At 52.4% G+C, this 26249-nt stretch overlaps 1 protein-coding gene across 5 annotated transcripts in view; it reads left to right on the top strand.

The window, feature by feature from the left end:
- CDH23 (cadherin related 23) overlaps window positions 1–26249 on the top strand; it is a 207333-nt gene that overhangs the window by 4898 nt on the left and 176186 nt on the right. For 4 of the 5 annotated variants that reach the window (XR_008577914.1, XM_054832459.1, XM_054832455.1 and 1 more), the window contains exons 2-3: window positions 6025–6096; window positions 10700–10777. Coding sequence is in view for 4 of the 5 variants with exons in the window: in XM_054832459.1 (XP_054688434.1) it covers window positions 6030–6096; window positions 10700–10777 (145 nt within the window). In the remaining variant the exon portion in view is untranslated. Of the gene's footprint in view, window positions 1–4174; window positions 4219–6024; window positions 6097–10699; window positions 10778–26249 lie in introns of those variants that run through there. The other variant, XM_054832456.1, reaches the window with a different exon arrangement.

Raw genomic sequence — 26249 nt, 5'->3', positions numbered from 1 at the left:
CCCGAGGATGTTGGATGCTTCTCCTGCGTCGTTTTGGTGCTAGTGCTTGGAAGTCCAGCCAGGCTGCTGCCCGGCCTCGGTCGGCAGGCAAACCTTCCTCCCTCCAGGCAGGGCGCAAGAAGAAAGCGCCCGGCTTCCCGTTCACCAGCACGCTTTGGGTCAGGCCTTCAGCATCCCGATGTCTGCCGCTTTGTCTGTTACTGTACGTTTTTTTTTAAGAGTCTGGAGAGAGGTTCCCATCTTGTGAGACCAGACTCTGTGCTGGCTTCACCGAGTTCATCTTTCTACCTCCTCCTAAAGCAATAATTCCCACCCTTATTCCCCCCCCCCCCTTTTTTTTTTTCTTTAAGCTAAGCTCTGTTGCTGTTGGCTGCTTTTCCACCTTTTCATCCCACGTTAGCATCATCTGCTCTGCAACCCTGCTGCTCCTCTGCTGCATTGCCTCCACGTGCTGGGCTTTGTGTCGGTGCAGCCCAGGAGAGCCAGGAGCCTGTTGGCATGGTCTCCGTACCCGTCCCGCTCTGCCTCCTAGTTTAAGTGCTGCTGTTCCAGCTTAAGTGAGCTTTTTGTGATGGAAAATGGTTGCTAGTCTCCATAGGCATCATAGCAACCAGTGCTGGAGGCTCAGTAGTAGTCGGTGCTGCCCCACTGAAAAAAAATATTTAAAAAAAAAAAAAATCAGGCATCTCCTCTTCCGTCTACCCAAGAAAGATTCTGCTTTTGCCGCGGAAGGATGGGTGGCCATGCCCACTGCGGCAGGGAATGGGAGTACCCCTTCCCGAAGCCCCCAGGATGCTATTTTTTTAATATTGCACGAATGAAGAGGTGAACTGGATGGTTGTACTTGTAGCGCTAAATGACTTTCCTTGGGGATGCCACAGCGGAGGGTTTGCACGGTGCTAATGCAGAGCTGGGCAGTTAGTGGGATTATTTTATGGCTGTTGCAACAGCTGGGAGAATTAATTTCATTTCCATCCCAGACAAAGTTTTCCTGCACGGACTGAGAAGTTCAAGCATGGCATTTTCTTCTGGTCTTGGAATGTTGGTTAAACAACGTATTGATGTTGTCTTTGAGCTTGTTTCCTGTGGGAAAACGAACCTCTCACCGCCCCAGACAAAATGCTTCCATTCCCGTCCTTGTTTTGAAATGGGAGTGAACTGCTGGAAATGTGGGGAAACTCCGGCGTTACTACTCGTTAGTAAGTAACAGCTCTAGGAGAGAGGTTGAAATAGCACCCGCTGGTGCCTGCTGGGATGTGCAGAGCAGCTCGGACTCGCTGCCGGCTTTGTGGGCATCCCCTGGGCTGGGTGGGGAGAAAAAACCGCCCGTGTCTCCAACCTCAGCTTTGCTTTTGGGGTGTAGGAAGGGCAGAGAGCATCTTTCACGCTCCTTCTCCTGCGAGCACCGTCTCGGGGCTTAGGTGGGTTGTGGCAGCAGTGCTCCCTGTTCTGCGTGCAGCCGTCCTTCCCCCTCCCCGCGCATACAAATACGTTGGCTTGTATTTATTTAACAAGGGAATTTTTTCCCTCACTGCAGGGAATAGAAGAAAAAAAAAAAGGGCAAATTTTTTCGCTGGGAACAAATCTCATTTTCAAGAGTCCTGACAAAATGAGCCATAAAATTACAATATTTCAAAGTGCTTTGTAATTCTAGTGCGGACGGCTCTTCATCATGGAATCTGAAAGCTCAGAAAATATAAAACTCATTAGATTAAAATAAACCACCTACCGCGTGGAAGAAAAGCTTATTTATCAATATCAATTTACTTCTGATTACCCTGTTCTGCAATTTGTTATTTTTAGGAATTATGATTTGTGTATAGCTTATGCCAATATGTGGGGAGGAAAAAAAAATTAACTGTTACTTTTTTTCCTTTTGAATCCTACTTATTGTAAAGACCTGGCCAAGAAGCAATGAGAAGAAGTAGTAGTGAATTTCTAATGGTGCTTCTGGTTGAGGGATGGGAAAGAAAGCGGGAGCTGCTGTGCCTCTGCACGAGGATCGGTGCCAGGCGATGGGCTTTGCCGAGAAGAGTCATGGAGGTGGTTTCTCTGATGTACATTTGGTGGTGGCCCTCGTTGGAGCATCCCTTGGCGACGGAAGAAGCTGGGGACAGCGGGCATGGATGGCGCGCTGGGGAAAGAGGGGTCTTCCAGCGGCTGGCTGGATGCCGTGGGCGTGGTGGGGTCTTGGTAGCATCTCGGGAGCTTCCTCATGGTGGGATCTTGGTAGCATCTCGGGGGCTTCCACTCTGCCTATGAAGGAGCAAATGGTGTGGGTGGGCAGCGCTGGCTGCCAGGCTCCATCCTGCGAGGGATGGCGTTTGCGCTGTGTCGCCGGAGAAAGGGGCTTTTTGGGAAGGCGCGTATAGTTTCCTCGCATGGAAACCGTTTGGGAGGCGCTTTGATTTACACTTTCATTTCTTCTTTATGCTCCTGGAACAGCGCAGAGCAAACAGAGAGGCTGACACTATAAATTTGGAGGCGCAAGCGTCACGGCGCCGTTTGGGGAGGGGAAGGCTAGGTGGGGGGGGTCGGGGCCGGGTGTTCGGGGGGGTGATTAGAGATGCCAGCAGCAGCTCGAGCGTGAGGGCATCTCTGCCAGCAAGATGAAGCCGCCGCGGCTCTGATGGAGGCAATTAAGCGTGTTTTGTGCGCGTGCGAGCCGTCCTCGTATGCAAGCGCCCCAACAGTGCATTTAAAAATAAGACACAGGTGCACAGCCTGGATGCTGATGCTTAAGCACCCCAAGAGCGATATGTGGCCCGGGTTCAGCAGAAGCGTCTCTGCTCCAGCGTGTGATGGGGGTGAGATGCTGGAAGGCTCTTGGAGCCTCTCTGCCAGCTTTGCTTGGATTAACGTGTGCCGGGTACGCCGAGGACCGGAGCGCACACCGGCCGGGCTCCGTCTGCGGGAGCTCCCGTGCCCTTTAGCCGAGCTGGTGGGATCTTTGGCCACGTTTAGGGGTGCAAGGATGCTGTGGAAGCAGCAAGAAAGCCAATTCCCGGGCTTGGGAAGGAAGCGTTTTTGGGCGGGTGGGCTGAAAACCCTCTGCTCGACCCGCGCCACTTCCTAAACTTTCAAGCCCTGGACTTTTTTGCGGAGCGGTGTTTCAGCAGTAGAGGCTCCTCTGGTTGTCATCCGTCACCATTTAATGCGGTTCTGTCTGCTGCTTCCCGTGCCTTGGGGAGCGCTTGCCAGCGGACTGGGAAATCTCTGGTTTAACATTCGTGCTTTTGCAGCCAGGAGACAACAGTTAAGTTCCCGGCGATGACTTGCCCAGAGACATTATTATGCTGGAAACTGCACTGAATGCTTCCTACAAAGAGCCTCTTTCAGGCAGAAGGTGCAATTTAATATGCTCTTAGTCACAATTTTTAAGTTCTCCCTGGAGATTTCTCAATCCCGTTCCTAAATTTGCAATATTCGAGTGAACCATCTCGGAGAACCAGTGAAGAGCTGCAATATTAATGAAGACAGACAAAATCAAAATGACATTTCAGGCAATTACTTACATAATGAAGTGACTGACTTGGAATATACAATATTTAGATTTATCATGACACTCGAAAGGGGATGCTGTCAACTGCCTTTATTTCTACATCACGTAAATTGTTTTTCCACTGCCCCGTTGCTTTTTAAACATGGTCTGTGAAGCCGGAAAATAACGTTTCCGCTCGCTTGGGCTGATAGCGGGTGCTGTTTTGGAAGAAAGTTAGCATTTTCCTCAATGGCCTTTTGGCACAGCAGAAGGTGGAGGAAGAGCTCGGGGTTGTGCTGCCTTCCTCATCTCCATTGCATCCCTCCTGGCGGCAGCACGAGCAGCTTTGGCTCCGCACCCAGGGCTTGATGCGGGGGCCTGAAACAGCAGCGTTGGCTACGTCCGAGATTTTTTTTTTTGTTCTCCTCCCCAAAACGTGTTGGAGGAGGAGGGAAAATGGAGAAGTTTGGGGTTTTTCTTTGTTAGAAGAGGCTATTTTGCTTTTGTTGGCCGAATGTAGAGATTTAAAGGGCCTGATAGGATGCTTGGCTCCTGGGGAGGAGGTAATTCTGGTTTAGAAACTGGTTTTTGGATGTTCTGCTGGCACCGAACACTTGGAAGACAGAAACTTGTGAGAGGGTGGAGGACCAAGCTCTCCTGCCCTGCCTGTGTTTTCTGGGGGGATCGGCACGATACACCTAAAAGTTAAGCAGCGCTAATCCCAAATGTCTTCTCAGGTTTGTGCTGAATTTCCTAAAGATGCACAAAAAAAAAGGCCGCAGCACCGTTTTTCTTGCCTAGGCGCAGGCCTCTTCTTCCTAGAGACTCTCTCGTGGCAAAATAGCTGAAGAAATTAGAATTTAGGGCCCTTTCTATGGTGACAGAGTTGTTAGGAACTGTCTTCTCTGCCACATCCCCCAGTAAAAATAAAATACACTTAGCTATTGCTTCGAAGCTCCTTTAGGAGCATCCACAGAGGCGGGGCTGGGATGCGGGCTCCCCCCCCCCCCCCCCCCCCCCCCCCCCCCCCCCCCCCCCCCCCCCCCCCCCCCCCCCCCCGAGGTAAGGACCACCCTGTGGGGTGCCCGCGCGTCTTAGCGTGGCGATGGGGTGCAGGACCCCCTCCAGCACGGTGCCACGCTTTCGGGTAACTCTGCGTGCCGTCCTTGCTTTTAGTGTGTACAGAGCAGGGTGCTGTAAAGGGGAGGGCGAGCGGCTGCTTTCGGGGTAAACCGAGAGCGATGGTGGGCAAAGGTGGTACCCCGGGTTTGTGGATAAGCTGTCGGGGCGCTTCCCCGAGTGGGAATCGCACATCACAGCAGCTTGCCTGGGTTTGTTGCTTTAGCCATCTGTTCTCCAACCGCTGTGAGCGGTGGGTGAACCAATGCGACCAGGAGTAACGAGTCCCCGCTTAGGCTGGTAAATGGAAGAGGCCATTTATTACTCGTTTCAGCCCTCGCAGCGCAGGTCAGCGCTTGATCTCAAGCGGGACCTGCTTACGCGTTTAACTACGGGTTCATCTCTCTGTTTGCTGCCCAAAAGGCTGGCTGCCGCGTACGCTCTCTGCCTTCCGTGTCCCCCGGTCTGCTCCTGCACAGATATGCTGGGCTGGTAGGAAAATACTCCCCCAGCCCACGCCGTTCACAGCACCTGCAGAAATACGGAGAGCTTCACGGATGGGTCACTGAGATGTCCCATCCGCTTCAGAGCGGGGGGGCTTCGGCTCTATGAGCTTCCCTGGGGGCTTCTGTCGTGCCTATATGCTGTGTGCAATGTACGTGATTTATGCTTGCCTCCGGGGTGGAACGTTTTTGGTATCATGTGTATGAATTTCCTTGCAAAGCGGGACTTTTTTGTGGGGTTGGTTTGGAAAGAGCTTCGTGTTTAATGGTCTGAACACCACGCGAGCGCGCGGCCGTGCTAGGCAGCTCCCTGTTAGTGCTTTACTCTGTTGCCTCGTCGCGAGGAATCGCGTGCTGTGTGAAATGCGAAGCCGGGGAAATTCAAGAGGCAGAGCGGGACGCAGGCACATTTGCAAGCCTGCCTGCTCCCAGTGCTCTCGCAGTGCCTGTTTTGCAGTTCCCCGGGTGGTTTGAGAGCTTCGAGGGGCTCCGCTTTGTCTTCCGAAATCCCGGTGACTCTGGGTCACGCTTCCCACACAGCTCTGCCAAAACGTCTTAAATCCGGTGCTGATGGCTCGCTGCTGCATGGTCCCTGGGTTGCAGCACCTCTTCCTTACCCTCACCCGGAAAATAAAAAAATGTATCGCCCACGCCAGGTTAATCCTGGTTTCAGTGTGGTACTTGCCAAGAGGATGGTGGGGGCTGTGCGAAACAGGAAAGCGGCGGTGGCACTCTCGGGTGCCGTGCCCCGCATAAAAGCCAAGCGTTACCGAAATGGTGACCTCCTGGGTGTCCCCCTGTGGCATCGGGACACTAAGGTGCAAGCTGGGGCAGGGCTGCGTCCTCGAGCCCGCTGGGTTTGGGGAGATGAGGTAACATCCATAGAGCGCTGGACTTGACGCTGCCTTTCTCCTTTGACAGGAACCATGAAGCGTCACGCTGCTGCCGGCAACTTTCTGCTTCCCCTCTTGCTCCTGGAGCTGGTCTCTCTGGGTAAGTCATCCTTCTGTCCGTCCAGCGCCGCGCTCTTCCCTCTCCTCTCCCTGCTCGGGTCTCGGGTAGTATTTGCTGTGTTTGTGGTCTGCAGTTGAATATCTGAAGGCCGAGTGGCATCACTGGGGTGGTGGGGAGGTGCGGCTGGTAGGGGTAAGCAGCAGCACCCCCGCCATGCTCCTGGGGTATCTCCGTGGGAAGACCCAGGTAACTTCCAGATGCGAGTTCACAAAGCCAAAACTGGTGGTGGACCTGGCCATAGATATGGGGTTAGGTGATTTTGTGTAAATAAAACCTCAAGGAAATTAGAGGGAGCGGACGCGAGGCAAGGATGTAAAGCAGAAGCTTGTTAGCTGTTCAAGAGCAGAGGCGTTGCTGGTAGGGCTCTCCCTGTGCTTTCAGCAGCAAAATTATTACCTGAACTGTGCTTTAATATATGCTGTGTGGGAAATAACTCTTCTCCGAGCTGCAAAACCTCCTTTCTCATTCCGGCTGCGGGGAAGGGCAGGGCTCTGGGCAGCTCCTCCGTGGTCTGCTTTCTTCCCACCGCCGGGCTCTGCCCCGCCAGTGCGATGCTCTCGCTCTTCCCCTGCCACGTGGGGTCCAGCCTGGCTGCCGGGTGGGAGCTTGGGGGGACAACCACCTTCTGGTGTAACGAACGTGCCTCTCGGGCCGGGCTTTGGCACGTCGCGGGGCGCGTAAGCGCTGCAAATGTACAGCAAAGCCCCGTGAAAATTTGGATTGTTGCGTGAATGGGCTAAAGCCCCCGGGTGCTGGGGGGGGTGGAGGGATGCTGGGGGGTGTGAGCCTGTGTGGCACTTGCTGATAAACAATAGCGAGCCTGTGTCCATTTGATAGCACTGTGCCCTTTGGAATAAAAGCTTTTCTTCTTCTTTTCCCCCTACTAAAGCCTCAGGATGGCTTGCCCAGATTGGCAGCCTGATTAAGTAGTCAGTGGATGACATGAGCTGTGACTGACAAGCGCAGTCAATCTCCCTCTGGTGTGTCGGATCGGATCAAGTATAGCCTCACTAGTTAACTGCCCTGTCACCCCTCTAGAAGGGGGGAAAAATAAGTAAAAAAAAAAAAAACAAAAAAAAACCAAAAAAACAAAAAACAAAAAAAAACCGACAAAAAGTCCTTTGCCCCAGTCTGAGCCTCCTAAAACTTGCCCCCCACCCCCAGAGAGATCGTTTGCCATGTGTGGTCCAGTATGTCCCACTGGAGGTGGGATGGGGGGGTTTGCTTGCCTGGCTGAGGACTTGCTCCTTCCTCCCTCCCTGCACGGCCGGTCGCAGCACCCACAGCTGGTGCGTGCGTGGCCCTGCTCCGGGCGCCTGGCTGGACGCAGCAGCTAGGCAAGAGCAAGCTGCAAAGCCTTGGAGGAGCAGCGCAGGGAAACGGGGATTTGGAGGCTTGCACACCGGCAGCGTGGCAGCCCCTCTCTCCCAACCCCTGCGCTGCCCGGGGCTTGGCTGCTGCGTCCCCGAGGAGCGCCTGCCCTCGATAAGCAAGCTCTGGCACAACGCTTGTGCCTGCGATTGGGAGGAGAAGCGCGTGGGTGCCCTGCTACACGCCCTGGGGACTGCGGGTGACGGCGCTCCTCTTCCCAGAAGACTTGCAAAAAGCTCCTGGCGAAGCAATTTGGTAGGGAAAACGCAGAAGTGCAGCACGGGGGGGGGGGGGCTTGGTGTGTTTGGAAGAGGATGGTTTAGCTCTGGCACGGCGGTAGAGTCTGCCTGCTCCTGCCCAGCTACAGCTGCAGTCGCCAGAGATGGGCAGAGACTGTCGTCATCTCCAGGTTCGGAGGGACCGAGGGATGCTAGCCAGAAGAATGGCTCTGGGATTGCCACGCTCTTGCATCAGCCGTGCCCAAGGATGCGAGTACTGACTCTGAAGAGCAAAGCAGCAGCAGGTTTTACAGGAACAACGTGGAAGAGGTGTGGAAGATGCGTGCAGGGAAGAAAATCTCCAAGCGTGTCAAAACCACCTTGATCGTGATGGCTTGGAGCCTGTTGGCAGCACCTAAAGGGGGAATAAAGGGTTACAAGAGTGTGGTGGAAGTGACGGCTTTCTGCCATGCGCCTTGCTGGGGGGGTGACGAGCAGGAGCCGTGATGAGGGACACGGTGATGATATATCCCAGGGGATAGCCAGGTGGTTGTAGCAGTCTCGCAGAAGGAAAACCCAGCTGCTGATCCATTAGATGAAGCCACAGATGATGGCTGGTTCACAGCGATGCCTTCAGGAAAGCATGAGCTCGCTTTCAGGGTGCGTGGCGTGTGGCTGTGATTCCTGGCTTGATTTCTGTGAAAGGACCGGCATGCTCGAAGCCAACAAAACATCGACAGTCCTGGGTTAAATGTGAAAGGAACACCTCTGGCCATCCCAGACTAGGCAGCGGGACGTACGTGCGGGAGACTTGTGTTTTGCAGACTGGCTAGGCGCCTTTTGGCAGCACCCAGGTTAGGAGGGTAAGAGCTTATGGCCGGATCCGAGATGGGGAGAAGGTTCCTGAAGGTACGCTGAGGATGCAGCCCTCGGTGGTGGGCTGGGTTGGGGGGCAGCTGGAAATAGCTGCGGTTGGGACGCGGGTGTTGAGGCTGGCCGGGGGGATAGGGCTGATGGGACTGCGGCTTCAGCCACAGCATCCCTTTTTTATTTTGGGGGAGAATGGTTTCCAGTCGACATAGCGTGCATCTTTTGACCTACATTTTTGTGTCATTCAGACACTTTCTCTCCATCCCCTCCCATCGCACGCTGCCCTTCTGAACGCTGACGGTCTGGCAGCGTGGTGACAGCCTTGCTCTTTATCCTGGGATTTGCAGCCCAAAGCAAAATCCTGCCTCCGGACCGTTCCCCGGCTCTCAGGTGCCAGCTGCCCTCCTCTCTTAACATATAGATCCTGTGTGCTCACAGGCTGGTCGTTTGAATGCCTCCCAGCACCTCATGCAGCTGGGTTTGGAAGATGCAACTTATTTTTAGTATACTGGTGATATTAAGAAGTGTATTTTGAAATAGAGGGGTTTGCGGAAATGCGTCCCCTGCAGAAAGGGCTGCTTGGTGTGTTTTAGCCTCGCCCGCTCCCTTCACAGCCTCCTGGCCTGACGCGGCAGCCAGGTACGAATGTGCTTCGAAGCCTCCGGAGATGCCATTATTTTGAAATAACCCATTTTGTCAGGGTCCTTCTCGTTTTCTTTCCTGGTACTTAACTCCAGAGGCTGAGATTTAAATGTGCCTTTGGAAGAGCGCTGCCTCTAGCGCTTTCCCACTTCTCGAGGTGTTTAACAATCCGGGTGCCTTGGGAAAGAGGGCAGTGCTGAAAATCCCTGTCTTGTTAAAGCGAGAGCCCTGGAGGAGCCCAGGCTGCCCACGTCCCTCCCCCCAAAGTGGCTTTCCCATGGGTGCTGAGCAGCTGGGACCTGTCTTTGAAAGGTCTCGGGAAACCTGGACACCGGATCTCATCCAGGCTTTGCTAGCCCTTTGCCTGAAGCGATGTCTTTGCTATTGCAGCCGGGTTGGGGTAGAGGATGGAGGTGATGCTCTGCAACGGCTCTCTTGAAAGGAACCTGGCTGGATCTCCATCTGGTGTGGAGGGAGTTGCGGGGGGCTGTCATGCTGGCAATTTTTTCTGCTTGCATGATCTTGGGGTTTGGCTCAGCTCAAACCAGAGGCATTTACAAGGCGTCACGGCGGGGAAGAGCTTCCTCATCGCTTCCAGCAAGTCTCCTTGCCAGGGGCCGTGCTGGGGACCCCGCTCCTGCCTCTTCTCCTCCTGGGACTCCACATCGGTGCGCATGAACTATTCTGGCCAGACCAGCGCAAACCTCCCCTTCCCCGTGCGCAACCCTGTTTGATGCCCGGCAGCTGAACCGCTGCTCGAAGCCTGCAGGCTTGGCCGGCTCCAGCTGCGTATCAAGGAAAACCCATCCCTTCTTGGAAAATCATCGCATTTCTCTCCTGCACCTCTTTTCCTGCATCCCTCGAATAGTAAATATTTCCTGGTTGACTTTTCCTCCAGTTCAGGCTGCGGTCGTTGTTCTCCTACGTGCTCTGCACTTGACTCCGTCACCTAATGAGGCTGCGGTCGGGGGGCAGGCTCGTGAGCTTCCAGCTCCGTGAAAAGGGAGTAGAAAGAAGTGAGCCTGGTTATTAAAGGTGAAAGGAGGCAATTAGCGGGAAAGGCGATCGGGTGATGGGAGAGGGGAGGCACACTGGGTTTTGCTGGGATGGCTGACAAGGCAAAAGGCTCTCAACCGTGGGAACAAAGCAAAGGTATTAATCATGGGCTAAAACAATAATTGATGTTCCTTGTCCCTCAGCTGTTGGCTTCCCCCTTTCCCTCTGCACCTCCATCCTGCAAAAGAAAACGCTAAAAAAAAAAGGAAGGCTGGTGGAGGGAAGCGGCTCTCCAACCAGCTGCTTCAGGGACCACGCGGTGCTTTCTGCCCTCCCGTTATCCCTCGTACCCGTCGCCATCGTGACGCCAAGCGATGAGCCCGGTCCCTTGCCTGCATCTCTCTGTGTCCTGAGCCGTTCCCAGCCGTGCTGGCCCGTGCGTGACGTGCCGGGGAAATAACACCTTGCTTTTGTCCTCTTCCCAGGTCGGGGCAATCGGCTGCCGTACTTCATAAACTACTTCTTTGACACCTACCTGCTGATCAATGAGGATACTCCCGTGGGTAAGTGGGGCGTGCCCGTGAGCAAGGGGGTCCGCTGCTGCCGACCCCCTGATGGAAAGGGATTAAAGAAATGGGTTTCTTTTGGTTGACAGGTGTAGCTTATTTTTCTTTCTTTATTTAGCTAGGGATCGGTTTTTAGTAAATGCAGAGATCGACCCGGTCATTCTCGGCCTCTTTCCAGGCTCTCAGTCCATTAAACTTGTGCTCTTCAATCAGGGCTTGTGACTGGTGTTTAATGCGGGAGGAATCGATTGGGAGCGGAGGCGGCTGGGATGGAGGCTGCGGAGGCCCCTTCTCGCATCTACTGCTGCCTTCGACCGTGCGACCCGAGCAGCAGCCGCCTCAAAAAAGTGCTCTCACCGCACCTCAGTCATCACCCGAGCTGTCAAGGGTTGGAGGACTCTGGAAGAGATCTCCTCTAGTGACTGCTCAGATCAGCCAGAGCTCCTAGCTGAGGTTTCTGTCTCTTCCTGGGGGTCCCCTCGGTCGCATCTTTTGCAGCCCATGGTGTCCCGCTGGTGGGGTTTGGGATGGGGTCCGAGCAAGGAGGCAGGACGTGGAGTCTTGGCGGTGAGTTTTGGATAGGTGGTGTGGAAGCTCCTGGGTGGGAGCTGAGCTCTGCGCAGAGATGTGACCTCAGGAGAAGGCTTGCTGGAGCTGCAGCCGTCTGCGTGGGGAGTTTCTGTCTGGCAGTGATGCTCAGGCTTATTTGCAATGGGAAATCGTACTGAAAACCACTGCTGGGGTGCCTTTATTCACAGCACTGCAGAAGGCAAGCTGCCAGCAATGTAAGGAAGGGAAGGACCTGACTTAATTGTAATTTTTTTCCTAATTATTTTCCCCCCGATGACCTGCATCCGTGTCATTTTTCACTCCCTTCTTCGGCAAGCCCACCCCTTACAGGTCGCTTTGCTCCTGGTTGCTTTGCTTTGCTGTCTGTACGCTCTCTGCCCCTCGGTTGCTGGTGTTCCTGCAAACACACTTTTAGTGCTGGATGTGCCCCGGACAAGTCCTGGGGAAGTGAAGCAGCTGTGCAAGAGCAGGAGTGAGAGCTGGTTGGGAACAGCTTAATGGAAACGCTTCCTCATCAAGTACATGGTTCTCAAAGTACTTGAGCTTGAAATCCCTTATGGGAATTGAACTGAACTTCTATTTTGGCAGAAAATGGGGGAAGACTTCTGGCCGTCTGCTTTCCAGTGAGATATTGTGCGAGTAAAATTGTTCTTGGAATTACTTGGGGGGTTGAATTTTATTTTTTTTTTAAACTTTGTATTACACTGTACAGAAATGAAATTCACTCTTAAGAATATTGGCACCCTGGGATTTTGTTTCCTGATGTGCCAGAGGGAAATTTCAGCCTTGAAAGCATTGACAAATGGCATTTCCGTGTTTTCTGCTGTTGGTAGATGTTTTCAGAGTTAGGCTTATTAACTTAAAAAAAAAAAAAATATATATATATATAAAGTTATCACCTGGAAACACCTTTCTTCTGTCCCAACTGGCGTGTAAGTAGCAGAACAGTATGTGGTGTCTCTTACCTAGAAAAAAACCCCATGTCTCTTTTTTTTTGGCGGGGGGGGGGGGGGGGACACGACCTGTTAGAAGTGCCCATCACCATGGCGTTGAGCGAATGCCCCTGCCCCGTGCAGCCCCCTCCTCCCTCCATATGGCATCCCCGGGCGGCTGCGCCCGAAAGGAGCAGTCCCCGCTGCCTGCCGTGCCTAAAGGAATCTTAAGCAACAATTAAGAGATCATTCCCCCTCTAATCACTTACAAGAGTGAATTAGTCTTGTCAGGAGCTATTAAGACAGAGAGCTCAGAATTCATTAGGCGAGATTGGGCCGATGGAGCTGCTGGCGCTGCTGCCGGTCCGGGCTGATTAATTTCTCCCAAAACATCATCAATGCCCATCTGTTTCATTTAGGTCCGGGGAGAGCAATTTTCAGGTGGACTGACCCTCTAGTCGGTTGTTTCACCCAGAAGTAATGGAACACACGCGCACGCACGCCGAGGGAATAGGAGGCGCGAGCTTGAGGAAGGTGAAAATGATTGAAGGGAACGGGGAAGAAATTTGGAGGAGGAGGAGGAGGGATGGTGACCGGTTGGGCCACGGTGGCAGGGGTGAGAGGGGCACCGGGAGACCTCGGCTGCCGGTAGCTGGGTTGTAGCGTGTTTTACTCTGAAAGCAGAAGTACCGCCTGGTTAACGGCCCTTAGAAGAAGAGTTTGGAGGAGAGGGACCGTCCGTCTTTATTGTACTGCTCGCCACCTTAAACAAAGTCATTCCAAGGGCCATTTCGTTTAATCCCAACCCTTTCAGAGGGCTGTGGGTAAGGGAGAGCGGCCCGCATATTGATGCCGGGTGAGTCGCCGGAGGCGCCTGGCAAGGCGCGATGCTCGCCGGCGTGGCTGCAGGTGGGGTTACCTGTAGCCCTGGATTTGTCAGCGAGCGGGGATGGGCAGGCGGTGCTCTCGGTTGGGGTCCCCCCTGCTGCAAAAGGAATGTCGCCTTAGCATAATGTAATGACTGGAGTCTAATTGCCCAGCAAATGGATTTGCTGTATGCGGGACGGGAATGGGAAAATGAAGATGATCCATCATGTCAGGTCTGTGACTAGCCTTATAACCACCTAGCTTGGATTCACCCGAGTTTCTCTGAAAGCTTTCATGCCTCAATGCCTTGCAAAATGCATGACAAAAGAGGCCATTCAGATGAGCGCAATTCCACTTTGCCTTCATCCTAGCGATAACATTTTAGCATCGCTGGAATAATATTGTCTTAAAAGAGTGGGAAATGCTTTAATCGTTGCACCCGAGCTGATACCGTGCACTGGGCTTTGCTCTTGGGCCACACGTGTCAGGGACGCCGGTCATCCGGGCGTGCTGAGGACGATGTGTCCCTCCTGCCCGTCAGAGCTTGGTCTTGCGTGCCGTGCTCAAAACTAAGAGGGGGACTAAATTTGGAGGACGGACTTCCTTTGTAAAGCCTGCTGAGGTCAAGCTGTGCATGACAGAGGGGAAACCTGCCAGGATTTAGTTGTGAGGCTTGACCAGCCCCTGGGCAATGTGAGCATGAGAAGATGCTGGTGCAGCTGGGAAAGGCGCCCGGGATGGCTGGCAGGTGGGGAGGCCGGGCTCCCCCTGGGGCTTCTGCCAAGACTGTCTGCTGTTTGATTCCTTTACTTATTTCTGGGCAGGAGAGCATGCAGCTGAGGCTCTCGGCTCTCCACCCCACCAGCTTGCCGGGATGCTCTCCCGTAAGCATCACCGGGATGCCTCCGGTGCCTGGTGGGATGCTCAGCCCTGGGTCCCCCAGAGTTGGCTGCCTCAGCATCTCCTCCTGCTTCTTAGCCCGTGACAGTGTGGGGCTGAGGAGAACCTCTAACTCGGCAAGTCCCGTGCTCGGGGCTGCTGACGAGTGACAGCACGGAGCGGTGCTGGCTCGGAGCCTGGCTGGGTGCAGGGATTTGGGGCTGAAGGCCTTCTGTGCTCCCTGACTCAGCAGCTCAGCACCACCGTGATGAGGAGGGGGGGTGGCTGGGGGTCGCTGAGCAGCGCCTGCGAGGAGGTGGGGATGTGCACGTGACAGGAGGCGGAGGGGGGCTGAAAGCATTAGGATGTGTGTGCGATGTATGGGGCTGTGCTTTGTGCCCAAAGCCCCCTTCTTCCTTCCCTGCAGCTGTACGCCTCTCCCAGGAGGCACGGGCTGTGCTCTCCATCCCCTGGGTTCGCCATGCTCGGAAAGCGAGGCGGATGACTGACGGGGAATTTTACGGGTTGCTTCTGCCTTTCCCCCCCCCACACACTTTGCTATGTGCAGCTTTTGCTGAGCTGGTAAATGCACCAGAAATAGCTCATGTTTTGGGAGCAGGGTGGGTATGCCTTTGCTACCTTAGAAAAAAAACCCTGCTCAGTTGGGGACTTGCAGATGGTGACGTCCAAACGCTGTTGTAGGAACTTCTGGTGGCCTTGATCGGGTCAGGAATTGTGCCGGGGAGCGCTGATGTGGAAGCAGTCTTGCTCAGGCACTTGGCTGTCTGTTGGCCGTGCCGTTGGAAGTTTGAGGATTGCAGTCTGGCTCTTGGCACTGAATAGGAGAGCTTTGCTGCCTGACGTGTTTCTAATGGTGTGGTTTGACTTTCTACAGCGGGAAACTCAGATTATGCTTTCCCAGGGCAAGCTGGAGCCCTTCCAGGGCAGCTACGTTGAGCAGACCACCTCTTCTGCTTGCAGGAGGAGGAGGGGGCACAAGGAATTTGAGAGGCAAGCTGATTGATTGTTTTCCAGGGAAACCCACACCGGCTGAGGAACTCCAAAACATATGGATGTTTCTTTACCAAGTTCTTGAGGGGCAGAGCTTGACCTTGCTCTTTGAGACCCACTTCACTGACATGGGCCATAGTGGATGTTTCCTGTGGAGTTGGGGCTCTTACTGTGCGCCCCAAGCTGTTACAGCCTAAGAGGAGCCGGGGATAGTGGAGTACCACCACAATGTAAGTGTACCTTGGTGGCTGATAGCAATTAGAATAATTAGGTTAGGCACGTCACCTCTTGCATTTCAGGGCCTTCTGGGATGGAGAGTTATTTCACAAGAGGGCTGGAAGAGGAACTTGGCATTTAGCAGGCGGCGGCAGGGTGGCAACTCTGCACGTGGATCTGAGGCAGCGTGTCCCTCTGATATTTGTGGATGACTTCACTTGATTCTCCATCCTAGGCCAGGGGGCTTTTCTTCTCCAGGCAGGGAAGGCTGCCATCCTCTGCGCTCTGTATCTGTAATTTCTAAGGCAATCATCTCTCCCGCCACAGCCTCTCACTGCAGTGCCCTGGTCCTGGGCAACCAGATGCTTTGGCACCCGGGTGAGGTCCCCGGGGGCACCGGGCCATTCAAGCTGCTGCTGAAGATATGGTTATCTGTGTGTGATTGAGCACGGGCTGTCTTGGCTAAACCGTGCCTGCTCGTTTGATCCCACAGCTGGAGGCACCTGCAGTGGCTGGGCTCCTCCATGGTGGCACTTGCCTAATGCATCACTGGAAGGGAAGAAAAAAAAAAAGTGCTGGCTCTCCATTTTCTGCGTACTTCTGGGCTGACTAAATTGTTTCAGAGCTGTCTGGGCCAGATAATCTGTGCGTGAGGCTTGTGGGCCATCTGTTGGGGACAGCTTTGGAGGTGGGACCATGGGCATCTGAGCGCTGGACCCTCTTCCCTTTGGTGTCTCCTGGGCTCCCTCCTCGCTTGCAGGGGCACGCAGCTACTGCTGGCGGGGGGGCTGCCCTAGCATATCTGCTGTGGTGTCCCCCTCACTCCAAATTAAATACTAAAGCTAGAAAGAGAAAATTAATAGAAAGCGTTGTGGGGATACTGTTAATGAGGTGCTAATTGGGTAGTAAGGAGGTGTGGCTCAGAAGGGACAGGGGATGGCTTTAAAGCCTGGGGTAGCTCCCTGAAAGGAGCAAGGCAGCACAGGGTGCGTTGGGAGCCCTTGGGAATTCCTTTGGGAATGACACCAGGTAGGCTGGCTTCTAGCAAAACTTGTCCAGTTGGAAGATGCTTGTGGGAAATGTGGTGGCACTGGTAGCGGAGTGGATTGGAGAGCTTGGGAAAGCCTACTCGTTTTGTAAGACGTGTGTTAAAGCAGTGGTTGCCCTCTTCATGCCGGTGCTGCTGGGCACTCCTTTCCCGTGATTGCACGCTTGGCTGATGAAAGATCCCCCCACCTCCCCTTTCGAGGTGCTCCATCCAAGGTTGCCGTGCAGCCGTTAAGCCTCCGTCTAGCTCCAGCCACACGTCGCTGCCCTCCCTGCAGCCGCAGCTGCGCCGAGCTGTTAATGCCTGCTGAGTTGGCGGGAAAACTATCCCTGTATTCTGGGGGTGTGTGTGTGGTGTTTGCTGAATGGCTCCAAAATTGCTCCAAAGCAAAGCTAATACCCTTTTGGGAAGGCAAGGTGGCAATGTGCAAATGGGAGGAAGGTGAGAGCGCACCACCCACGGGCCTTTCCCCATCCCGGTTACACCAGCAGTACGTGCTTGGGGTGCAGCAAGCATCCGTTTGTTCAAGGTTTTTTCTCTTCTAGTCTGTAAAGCTAGTTTTTGGCTAGGCCAGCATTTTGGCAGAGCTGATAAGAGCTCCAGGATCAGGTGGGTGTATAAGTCACAGGAGTTCAGGTGGGGCAGGCTAGCCCTCTGCTGCGGTGTCGCCTCAGGTCAGCTGCACCCGATGGCGAATGCCGCTGCCGTGTGGAAATAACGCCTGCCTGGGAGGGCAAACAAATAGCAAAACGAGGGGGTGAGCGCACGATGGAACCCAGTCTGTGGCTGGTTACGGAGGCTGGGGACTGGGTGGCAAGTGTCCCAGCCTCCCCGGTGTGTTAGCGGTGACGTGGGGGCAAGGGTTTTGTAATGGTGAGAACCTGGCAAAGCTGCTTGTTGTTGTTGTAACGTGGCAGGCAGAAGGTCGGCTGGCGAGCGTAGGTGGAGCGTGGGCTCCTTGGTTTGCTGCTGGGTGGATGTTCTTAGCCATAGACCACAGGGGAGGACACCGGCAGGGCTTAAATCTGGGCTGGGGTCCAGCCTGGGATGTTTCCTACAGGCTTTCCGTGGGGTTACGTGGCCGGTTCAGAACAGGACGAGAGGGGAATGCCTCCTCTTCCCAGGGCCAGCAGTGGTTTGCTACCCTTGGTAGGGAAACACCGCTTTTTCTGCTTTTAAAACCATCCCCTCGACTGGACTGAATTTGGTGCCGTCAGCAAAAAGGCCGCGCGTCCCCAGCAGGCACGCGAAGCCGAGATATTTTAAACAGCCTTTGGCTCCGAGCGGCTTCGGGGTTCCTACCGCCTTGCGTGTTTGGGTTTGTGGTACAGTAGCTCCGTATACGTGCAGCCCGTTTTCCATACGCGCCCCTTGGGGCCGACGGCGCGAGCCTATACATGTACACCAGCCCGGCGGGGCGCGCACGTGTGTGCAGCTAGCGGAATTGATTTGGCCTTTTACAAAGGATAATTCCGGAGGAATACCAGCTAGTCCCTGACCGCGAGAGAGCTTGAGATATTTTTCGAATAGAAAATCTGTGTCGCAAACTTCATCGCGGGCATCGCTGAGAGCGGGTGTGAATATTCCCTTTTAGAAAGGGAGGCTATAGGAAGGTCTCCTTCGTCCTCAGTATTAATGGAGAGCGGTGTTATCATCTGATGGCTGTTACTGTTTAAAAAGGAATTTTCAGGCTGCTTGAGCGCTCCACAAAGGAACGGCCTCGTTTCTAAGAAGGACTCTAACAAACAACAATATTTGAGGAGTATTTTCAGAAGGGGATTTCAGCTCTCTCAAGTCCTTTTTCTGTCGTTTGTTGTTAGAAGACCCGTTGATGAAATTACTTGTTGAGCTGTAGAAAGCACAGCATCGTTAATGAAAACCTAAAGCTAGAAAATTAGTTATTCCCAACACCAGGAAACTTAAGGAAAAAAAGCTCCCCCCCCCCCCCCCCCCCCAGCCAAACCCTTCACCCTGCGTCATTAAATTAATCACTTCATCAATCACTTAAACTTTCGTATCTGCTTTGCTAATAGGCAATAAAGTTAATGCTTACGTTTAAGAAGGGAAAGAGAGAGAGAAGGAGAAGGAAGAAAAGTGTATTTGCAATATGGACTAATTAACATGTCAGGGTAACCTTGCTTTTGATAACTGCCTCATCGAGCCGTTTGACGGCTGGATCTCGCCACCTTTCGCGTTCCGAGCGCATGAGCCCTCGCGCGCCGGCCGAGCCCTTTCAAAAGAAACGGAGAAAGACGTGTGTTTGTGGTAATGAGGTCTGGGGTGATTTTTTTTTTATCTGAGATGACTTAAGTAGCATTAATTATCCGTACAGTGTCGTTTGCGGGCTGGCTTCTTGCTGGAGATCGGGCTGTGCTCAACGGAACGTGCCTGGTTACCTTGACGCGTCCAGGCTTGGATGTCCGTACTGTCCCAGCTCGGTTAATTCGGGCCTTTTTCCTGGCTGGTTGGAGGCATTAGCACGGGTGACTAGATGCCATCCTGACAAATCTGATATAGAGCAGGGATAACAAGCTTGGTAAAGCAAAAAAAAAAAACAAACCACCAACAAAAAACCCCAACCACTGGGCAGAGGGAAAAGTATATTTGCATGTATATGTGTTTATATATTCAAACTAGGAGGCTATATATATGTATATATTTTGGGGAGGTATTAATACACTAAGGAAATGTATTACGGGCCAAGAGTATTTCTGTGTACCGTAGGGAAATACTTGCATATGCATACACTCATAATTTTTCTTTTTGGTGGGGAAGGTGAGCTGTGTTTTTCACTTTGAGTCTATCAATGGGACCTCTTAGAAAAAAGCCATCATCATAAACAGTGATAAACGTACTTGTACATTTTGTCAGATCAGGAATTTGATATATTTGGGTTGTGTGAGTTTAAAAAAGAAGGAAAAAAAAAAAGAGTACACCCCATTGCCCCCTTCTTCTGTGTTTGCACACATTTTCACATGCACACCTTTTTCTGTGCTGCTGCAAGAGGTATCCCACGATAGCCTCAATCATTCTTTTTACACAATTTTCAGATTTCTAGCCTTGTAAAAAAAAAAAAATTAACCTTTTAATTAAGCTTTCCATAATTGGTCACTGTGGAAGTACTACTTTGTCTTTAAAAAAAAAAAAAGTGAAAAATTTAAACTATTCCTCACCACCATCAGTTTGTGGTTTTTGCTCTGTGGTGTAAAAAGTTGTAAAAATTAAAAAAAAAACCCCAAACAAAAGACCAAAAAAAAAAAAGGTAAAAAAGGTCCAGCTTCTTTTCACCTGTACCAAAATGATCTGAGCAATTAAAATGAGAAAATTTACTTAGCTAGCCCTCGTTACGAAACCCCACCACGTTCCTGTATAAAAACAAGCAGGTAGAAGAGAACCCTTCCGGAAAGGCGTACGCGTGCCGTGGAGCTGAGATTGCGGAACAAAGCTCGTGCCGTTGGGAAGCGCCTGCGCAGAAAGGCGCCATTATCCTGGCGAGCATCCTCTGTTCGGGGCTGGGGCGCCGGTAAGCGCTGCCCTGGTTGCGTGGGTGGCGGGGTCGCCTCTCGGGACGCTTGTTTTAACACGGTTTCTGCAATTTTGGGACACGCGCAGGGCGATCACCTCGAATCGTTCCCCTCCCTATCTCCTGGCTTTTAAACCAATTTATTGCCAGTGTGTGCTAATGCACCTTTCTGCCTTGGAATGGCTTAATGTGCTTGATTGGCAGGGGGAGTTAATAAATTGGTTCCTCCTGTCAAACTGCTCCCATACATTGATGGCTTTTGAATTAACTGTAACCACTCGGGGGGGTGAGAAAAAAAGGCAGCAAAGCCGGGGACAGCGTTGTTGGACAACTCAATGAAAACATCTGTTCAATTTGCAGCGGTGGTCAGAAGAGCGAATAAGCTCTGTGCGCTCCCTCTCTTAAAGATTTATTAATATTGCTCTTTCCGCGAGGGGGAAAGATTTCAAACACTTGACATTTAATGGTTAGTAACTCAATTTTATTCCGTTCGTCTGCACGGGTTTGTCAAACGCCTGCGCCGTCGAGGCTGCTGTACGGTATTGCGTAGGCTGGCCGCGTGTGCGCAATTAGCAGGGCGACTCGGTACCTGAATACGGAGGAACCTCTTTTTTTTTTCTTATTATTGATTATTAGGTTTGAGGAGAGCGATGGTATTATGGAATGTGATACCCTTTCACAAACGGTGACGGGGCTTCGTTTCTTACTCCGCTGTTCAGTTTCAAGCAGTTAATTTGATAATAGGAGGGAGAAAAGACTTTAAAATCGAGAAAGTCCAAGGGAGAGTAATAACTCAGGGTACGGGGAGAAGTGAGGAGCATTCCCACAGGCAGAGATTAATGGTTGTTACTAATGATTTTGGGAAATAGAGGGGAAGAAACAGATACGGCTGAAGACTATAAAATAAGTAGCGGCACCGTGGAAAGCCTTGACTCTTGGAATGCGCGTACGACAGCCGCATCAAATTAAACACGTCCTACCGGATAAAACAATATTTCTGTACAAAAGAGCACTGATGTAAAACTTGCCGTAGTGGGACGGTAAAGCAAGTAAGTGAAAAGGGACCACGTAGAAAGCACCATCCTTCCACCCTCCCTGAAGCAGCTTTCTTAGCGGCAGAAAGGAAAGAGTGGGGAAAAATACTAAATAAACTTTTCCCTGGCTTCTGCTAGTTGCTCTTTGTCTTGAAAAAATTGTTTCAGTCCCGGGAATGCTCTCTGCAGTCCCGTCAGGTACGGAGCGGGGAGTGACGGCTTGCAGAAAGCACATCGGCCAGAAGCCGTTACCCCCACGTATTTTGGTGGGGTGGGGGAAATGGTCATAAATTAAGGCTCCCTTAATACTGGAGAGGGCAGGGGGGGAATCCCCAAGCTGATATCATTGTGCTGCAAGAGGATGCTCTCACAGAAACCATAAGAATTGGGGGCATCCTCCAGGTTTAGGTGACGCTGACATGCAAGGGACGGAGGAGGGTGAGCCCCGTGGGTGCCGGGATGCTTCGCAGGTGCTTTCTGGCAGGTAGAAAAGGTGTCTCGGAGCGGGGGGGGGAGGGCTGCTGCCTCCCTGGATTTTAAACCTGGAGCTTGGTTTTGGAGGTGGTTTGTTGGGTTTTTTTCTTTTGCTTTCCACCTTGAGGAAGAAGAGACAACATATTCTGGTCCTGTTGCAGAGCAAACTTGCAAGGTGCGGGGGGGGAGCATTTTAAATACCATTTTCTAGTTTGCATTTTTCTTTTTGGTTAGGAAAAATCTAGATTCTTTCAATTTTGCTCAGAAACATGCTGTTGGCTTGGGGACTTGTTGGTCTGAGTGAGTCCTTAGCTGGCTGCGTCACGTCTCGTCTCCATTGCCAGTCTTGCCCTTGGCTTTACTGGGATCCTCAGTGCAGCATCTCTGGTTCTCAGGGACCTCCCTGTGCATCGCTTTGGGATCCTGCTGGGTGGGGGGACACGGGGAAGTGGGGTCCATCTCCTGCCTTGCTGTGTCTCACCCTCACCCCAGCCCCAGCACAAGGCACAGAGCCTCATGCATCACGCAGCGGAAGAGGAAACCCTGCAAGGGACTTGTATGGGACGCGTGTAGCGGAGTCTTGAATGCAATTAATATAGCTTGAGAATAATTTCTTTGCTTTCAGGACAGCCCTTGACTGTGGTTTGTTTTGGTTTTTTTTTAACCTTGTCCTTTATGGCTAAATTTAAAATGCTGGCTCACTATCCAAAACTGTACAAGCACAGCAGTAGCACATGCGTGTGGTGCTAAATGTTGTAGAAACCTGGTCCGTCCTGGCAGGCTGCTGGGCTGGAGAGGTGTACGGGAGCTGCGCGTCTCGCAGGCTGCATCGAGGTGGGGAAGGCTGGCTCGGCCTGCAGTATAAACAGCAATTAGCTCCTGGATGCTCTCGCTGGACTTCCTCCATGAAACGGTGCAAATGGCCCCGGGCTCGAGGAGAACCGAGGGATTTTGCATGAGAGGACGTTTCCTCGCGTGTCAGCCACCTCACCTGGAGTTTGTGTCCTTCGGGCAGTACCAGGGCAGCGCTTGGGCTGACGGGGCCAGAGATGTCCTCGGTAATTCTGCGCAAGTCCTGTCTGTGGGCAAAACCCTTCTGCAGCAGCTTCGCCCTCCTCCCTTGCCGGGTTACCAACCGAATTCCCAGCGTGCGATGAGAGGCCGAAGGCTGCCGCTCAGTCTGGAGCACGAATCACTGCTCCTCTGTTGTCCTCACTGATTTCGGACCAATGACTCTCTCCTAGGATGATCAGGAGAGGGTTTCTTTCTCCAGAAACTTCCCTTCTTCCAGCGCCTCATCCCCAAAGGCCATGTTCCCCCCGCCCAAAATTGGGACGTTGGTCCCAGAAATGAAGGAACACCCCACCCCAAAAACAAACATTTTGCTATCACGGATCTGCACGCAGCCTCTTTGGAGCAAGAAATGACGTTTCTTGTTGTGTTTGGCTGCCCTGGCTGGAGGGTGCCCGTAGGGTTGTGCAGGGTGGTGATGGGGTGGGGGTTTGGCCGGGCGAGCCACTTCGCCAGGCGCGGTCTCGTCCCCGTTATCTGTTAAACCCCACCGCGTTGTAAAAGTGGAAGTGGCCCCAGGTGGTTGGATAATAGCATCTTTAATTGTGCTCTGAATGAGATTAACTTCTTATCTGACAGTTTGACATCTTTATTATTATTAATGTGTGAATAATACAGCGCGGGGTTTTTTTTTTTACACATAACATTGGTAGCAAATGTTTTCCTTTTGTTTAGCGGTGTCTGTTACTTTTGTTGGTTAGCCACTTTCAGATTCCCGGGATCCCCGAGGTCAAGGGATGCTGCTCCTACTTCTTTCCTTTCTACGTGGTAATTGCCGTTGCATTGCAGCTACTCTCTTTTATTTTTTCTCATCTGTGAGTAGAGGTGGTGGCAAGCAAGTCCTCCGGTGAGCCTGGAGTTACTCAGGGCAATGGGATGGGACATGGTGAGCAGGGAGGGATGGCTGGCACTGTTCCAGAGAGACATTATTATGGCCCTAAAAATTGCGTATAGGTTTGCACCATTTACCATTGCCTGGCCAAAAGAGAGAAAATTATTCAAAATTTTCAATATTTTTTCCCTAAAGCGGGGAAAAAAAATAAATAATGCTGGCCATGGGAAGGAGCTGCTGCCAGGGAGGGGGTTTGGGATGCTGGTGGGGCTGTGGGTGCTCTGGCGGGGGCCGTCTCCGAGCGGCGGGGAGGGGAGCTGCGGAGGGTGGGGGGGCCCGCCACAATCTGTCGGCCCCCCGGAAAGTAGTTTCTGTGATGTAACTCACTATTAAATGAGATAACAAGGTCAATAATGCTTTTGCCTGGGAGAGCTTCAGCCAACACTTCTATCAAAACCAATATTAATTTTCACTAATTAGGAGCTGCAGCTAATGAGTGTCACAGCTAATTTACCTCATCCATAACGAGGGAGAGGAGGGGGTCAGGCGCCCAGGATCGGAGCCCACAAATCTGCCGCCTCTCTGCTCTCCCTTTCTCGGCTGAGGGGTTCTGGAGCTCAGCTCAAAGCAGCGAGGGAGGGGAAAAATAAAAAAAAAAAAGAGCTTGGAAGGATTTGCAAGGGAAATTTTGGGAAAGAAAAGGATGACTGTTGTCCTGAAGGGAGAGTTGTAGCAAAGCGTGTTTGCTCTCGAAACTCTCAAATTACTTTTAAAAGCCTCTACGGTACGTTTTATCCCTGGTCTCTTCCATACCTTTTATCCAGACGACTGCTGTGTGCCACGGTGCGGAAGCCAGCCTGGAAAGCACCCTGAGCACAAAGCGATGCAGCAGCTTGTCTGTCGCCCTTCGTGCAGCCTTCTGACTCCTTAACCCAGGCGCTCGCTCTGCCGGAGTGTTGCTGCAGGTCTTTGATGCTTGTGACAAGCCGGACAAGCCTTGCAAAGGACAGGCATGTTTGTGGGGACCGGATTTTTTTTTTATTTTTTTTTTACCGGGTAGCCTGTGTGCCGTGCAGGCGGGAATATTCCACGGACGTTGCCAACAGTACTAATGGAAAGTGAATTTCTGATTTGGAGTTGTCCCTGTTCATCTTGGAAACTTGATCTGACGGCTCAGGCAAGGGAAGACAGGGTACGATATCCACTGTATCCTTCTAAAACGGCTCAGGTTTTGTAGTCCGCGCTTTCTAAGCAAGCTGGAGACTAAGAATTATCCACAGAGATTGTTGTTTTAAGTAAGAATACACTAGAGAAATTTGCGGTCTGTTCTCGGAGAGCTCGTTGTTAGGGATGGCCACAATTGAGGGAATGAATGATGCATCAGTTTGATTCATGTTGCCCTGACTAAACCTCGGGAGCCTTTCTTGCCTGAATCCACCCGTCCTGCCCGCAAAGGGACAAGCGACGCGTGCGTCATCAGCCCGTCCTGACGCGCACCTGCAGGAGGGCAGCAGGGCTGTCGCCTTGTCCGAGGCAGCTTTCCTAACAGGCGTCCTCCTGTTCGGGGTTTCTGAGGCCTTGAGAAAAGCTTTGGGCTTTTAGGCACGCGCTGAGAAACTCATATAGGAAAGTGATGTGCAGAGAAGAGCCCCTCTTGGAAACCATCCCACCGAGAGCATCTTTTTGGGGCATCCCGTGAGGTTCGGGGGCTCTCGTCTGTATGCGTGGTGGGCCTTGCCTCTGGCAATCCACCAAGCTGTTTCTGCTGCCAGTCCATATCCAGCTCCCCAGCTAATCCCGGCTGGGGCCGGTTTGTTTGATTTGTTTGAGCTGTTGGTCTGTGAAATTGCTACCCAGCCTGTGGTAGCTCCTGGTAGGTGTTTTGCCTCTACCTGCTCTAAGGCTCGCCGCACCCGCGAATGGCTGGGCTTCTTGACTCGCTCCTCCCGTGTCTGTCGTCAGCCTCGGTGGGGAGAAGAGCGTAGCAGCAGAAAGGCTGCAAATGGATTTCATATCCACGTCCTCCTCAGAAATGATAGGGTCAGTGCTGCCCTGTTTGTCCCAAACGGTCTCCAGTAAGGACAAGGGCAACTTGTGGGTAAGCAGCTTCCAAACACCTTCATAGCTCGAACCACAAACTGGGAGCCTGTAGGCTCTCCCATAGCCGCCTTTACCTTCTTCGTGGGGACTTTGACACCGCAGGCAAGTGCCTGCGTTCAAAACAAGTTAGAAAGGAGGACGAATAAGAAGCGGCAGGAGCAGGGGGCGGCAGCCCATTCCTCGGTGGTGCAGCTCTGGTGGTGGGGTCTGAACTTCACGGCCAGTTACTCGTGCAAAATCAGTCTGCAGACAGGTACTCTCTGTGCTTTTACAGCCTTTGATACAGAGGTCCGTGCAGTCCGGAACTGCCTTTGGCTAGAGCACGTCCAGCGTTGGAGCAGATCCGAGCTCTGCTTGGGAAGTTGGCAACACAAACCTTTGAAGGGCAGAGGAAACTCCCCGCTAGCGCTTTCTTAGCTAAATTTGCTGACCCCCATGGGTCAGCTCTAATCTGAGGAGCAGTAGTTAGTAACAATATTCTTCAGCTGCGTCAACCCCAGGAATCTTTTCTTCCCCCTCCTTGAAACCTCCCACCAGCCCGGCTATCTGGTAGCAAGAGTGACAAAACGGCGTGTACTGTAGATAACGAACGGGGGCAGTTGCTCCACTGATTGACCCTGCTTTCAGCAAAAAGACACAGCTCGCCAGTACGTTGCCAGCACCGGAGGAACGTCTGGGAAATATTTAGGGAGAAATCCCATCCTAGAGAGATTACTGACTGTAGCTGCGCTGTCTTTGGATGACAAATGTGTGGGGTTTTGTTAATGTGCTGGATGAAGTTGTATTTTCAAGGTTTACCCCGATTTCTATGGCACCTGTTGGCTGTTGGAGTTGCAGTACCAGTCATGCTACAAAAATAATAGCGCGGTGGTGACAGTGAAATATCAGTAAACAGCAGCATCCATGAACTCC

Source organism: Grus americana, chromosome 7 (genome assembly GCF_028858705.1).
Source record: "Grus americana isolate bGruAme1 chromosome 7, bGruAme1.mat, whole genome shotgun sequence".
Taxonomy (NCBI): Eukaryota; Metazoa; Chordata; class Aves; order Gruiformes; family Gruidae; genus Grus; species Grus americana.
Note: the sequence above shows the minus strand (reverse complement) of the source record. Positions and strands in the feature narration are given on the sequence as shown.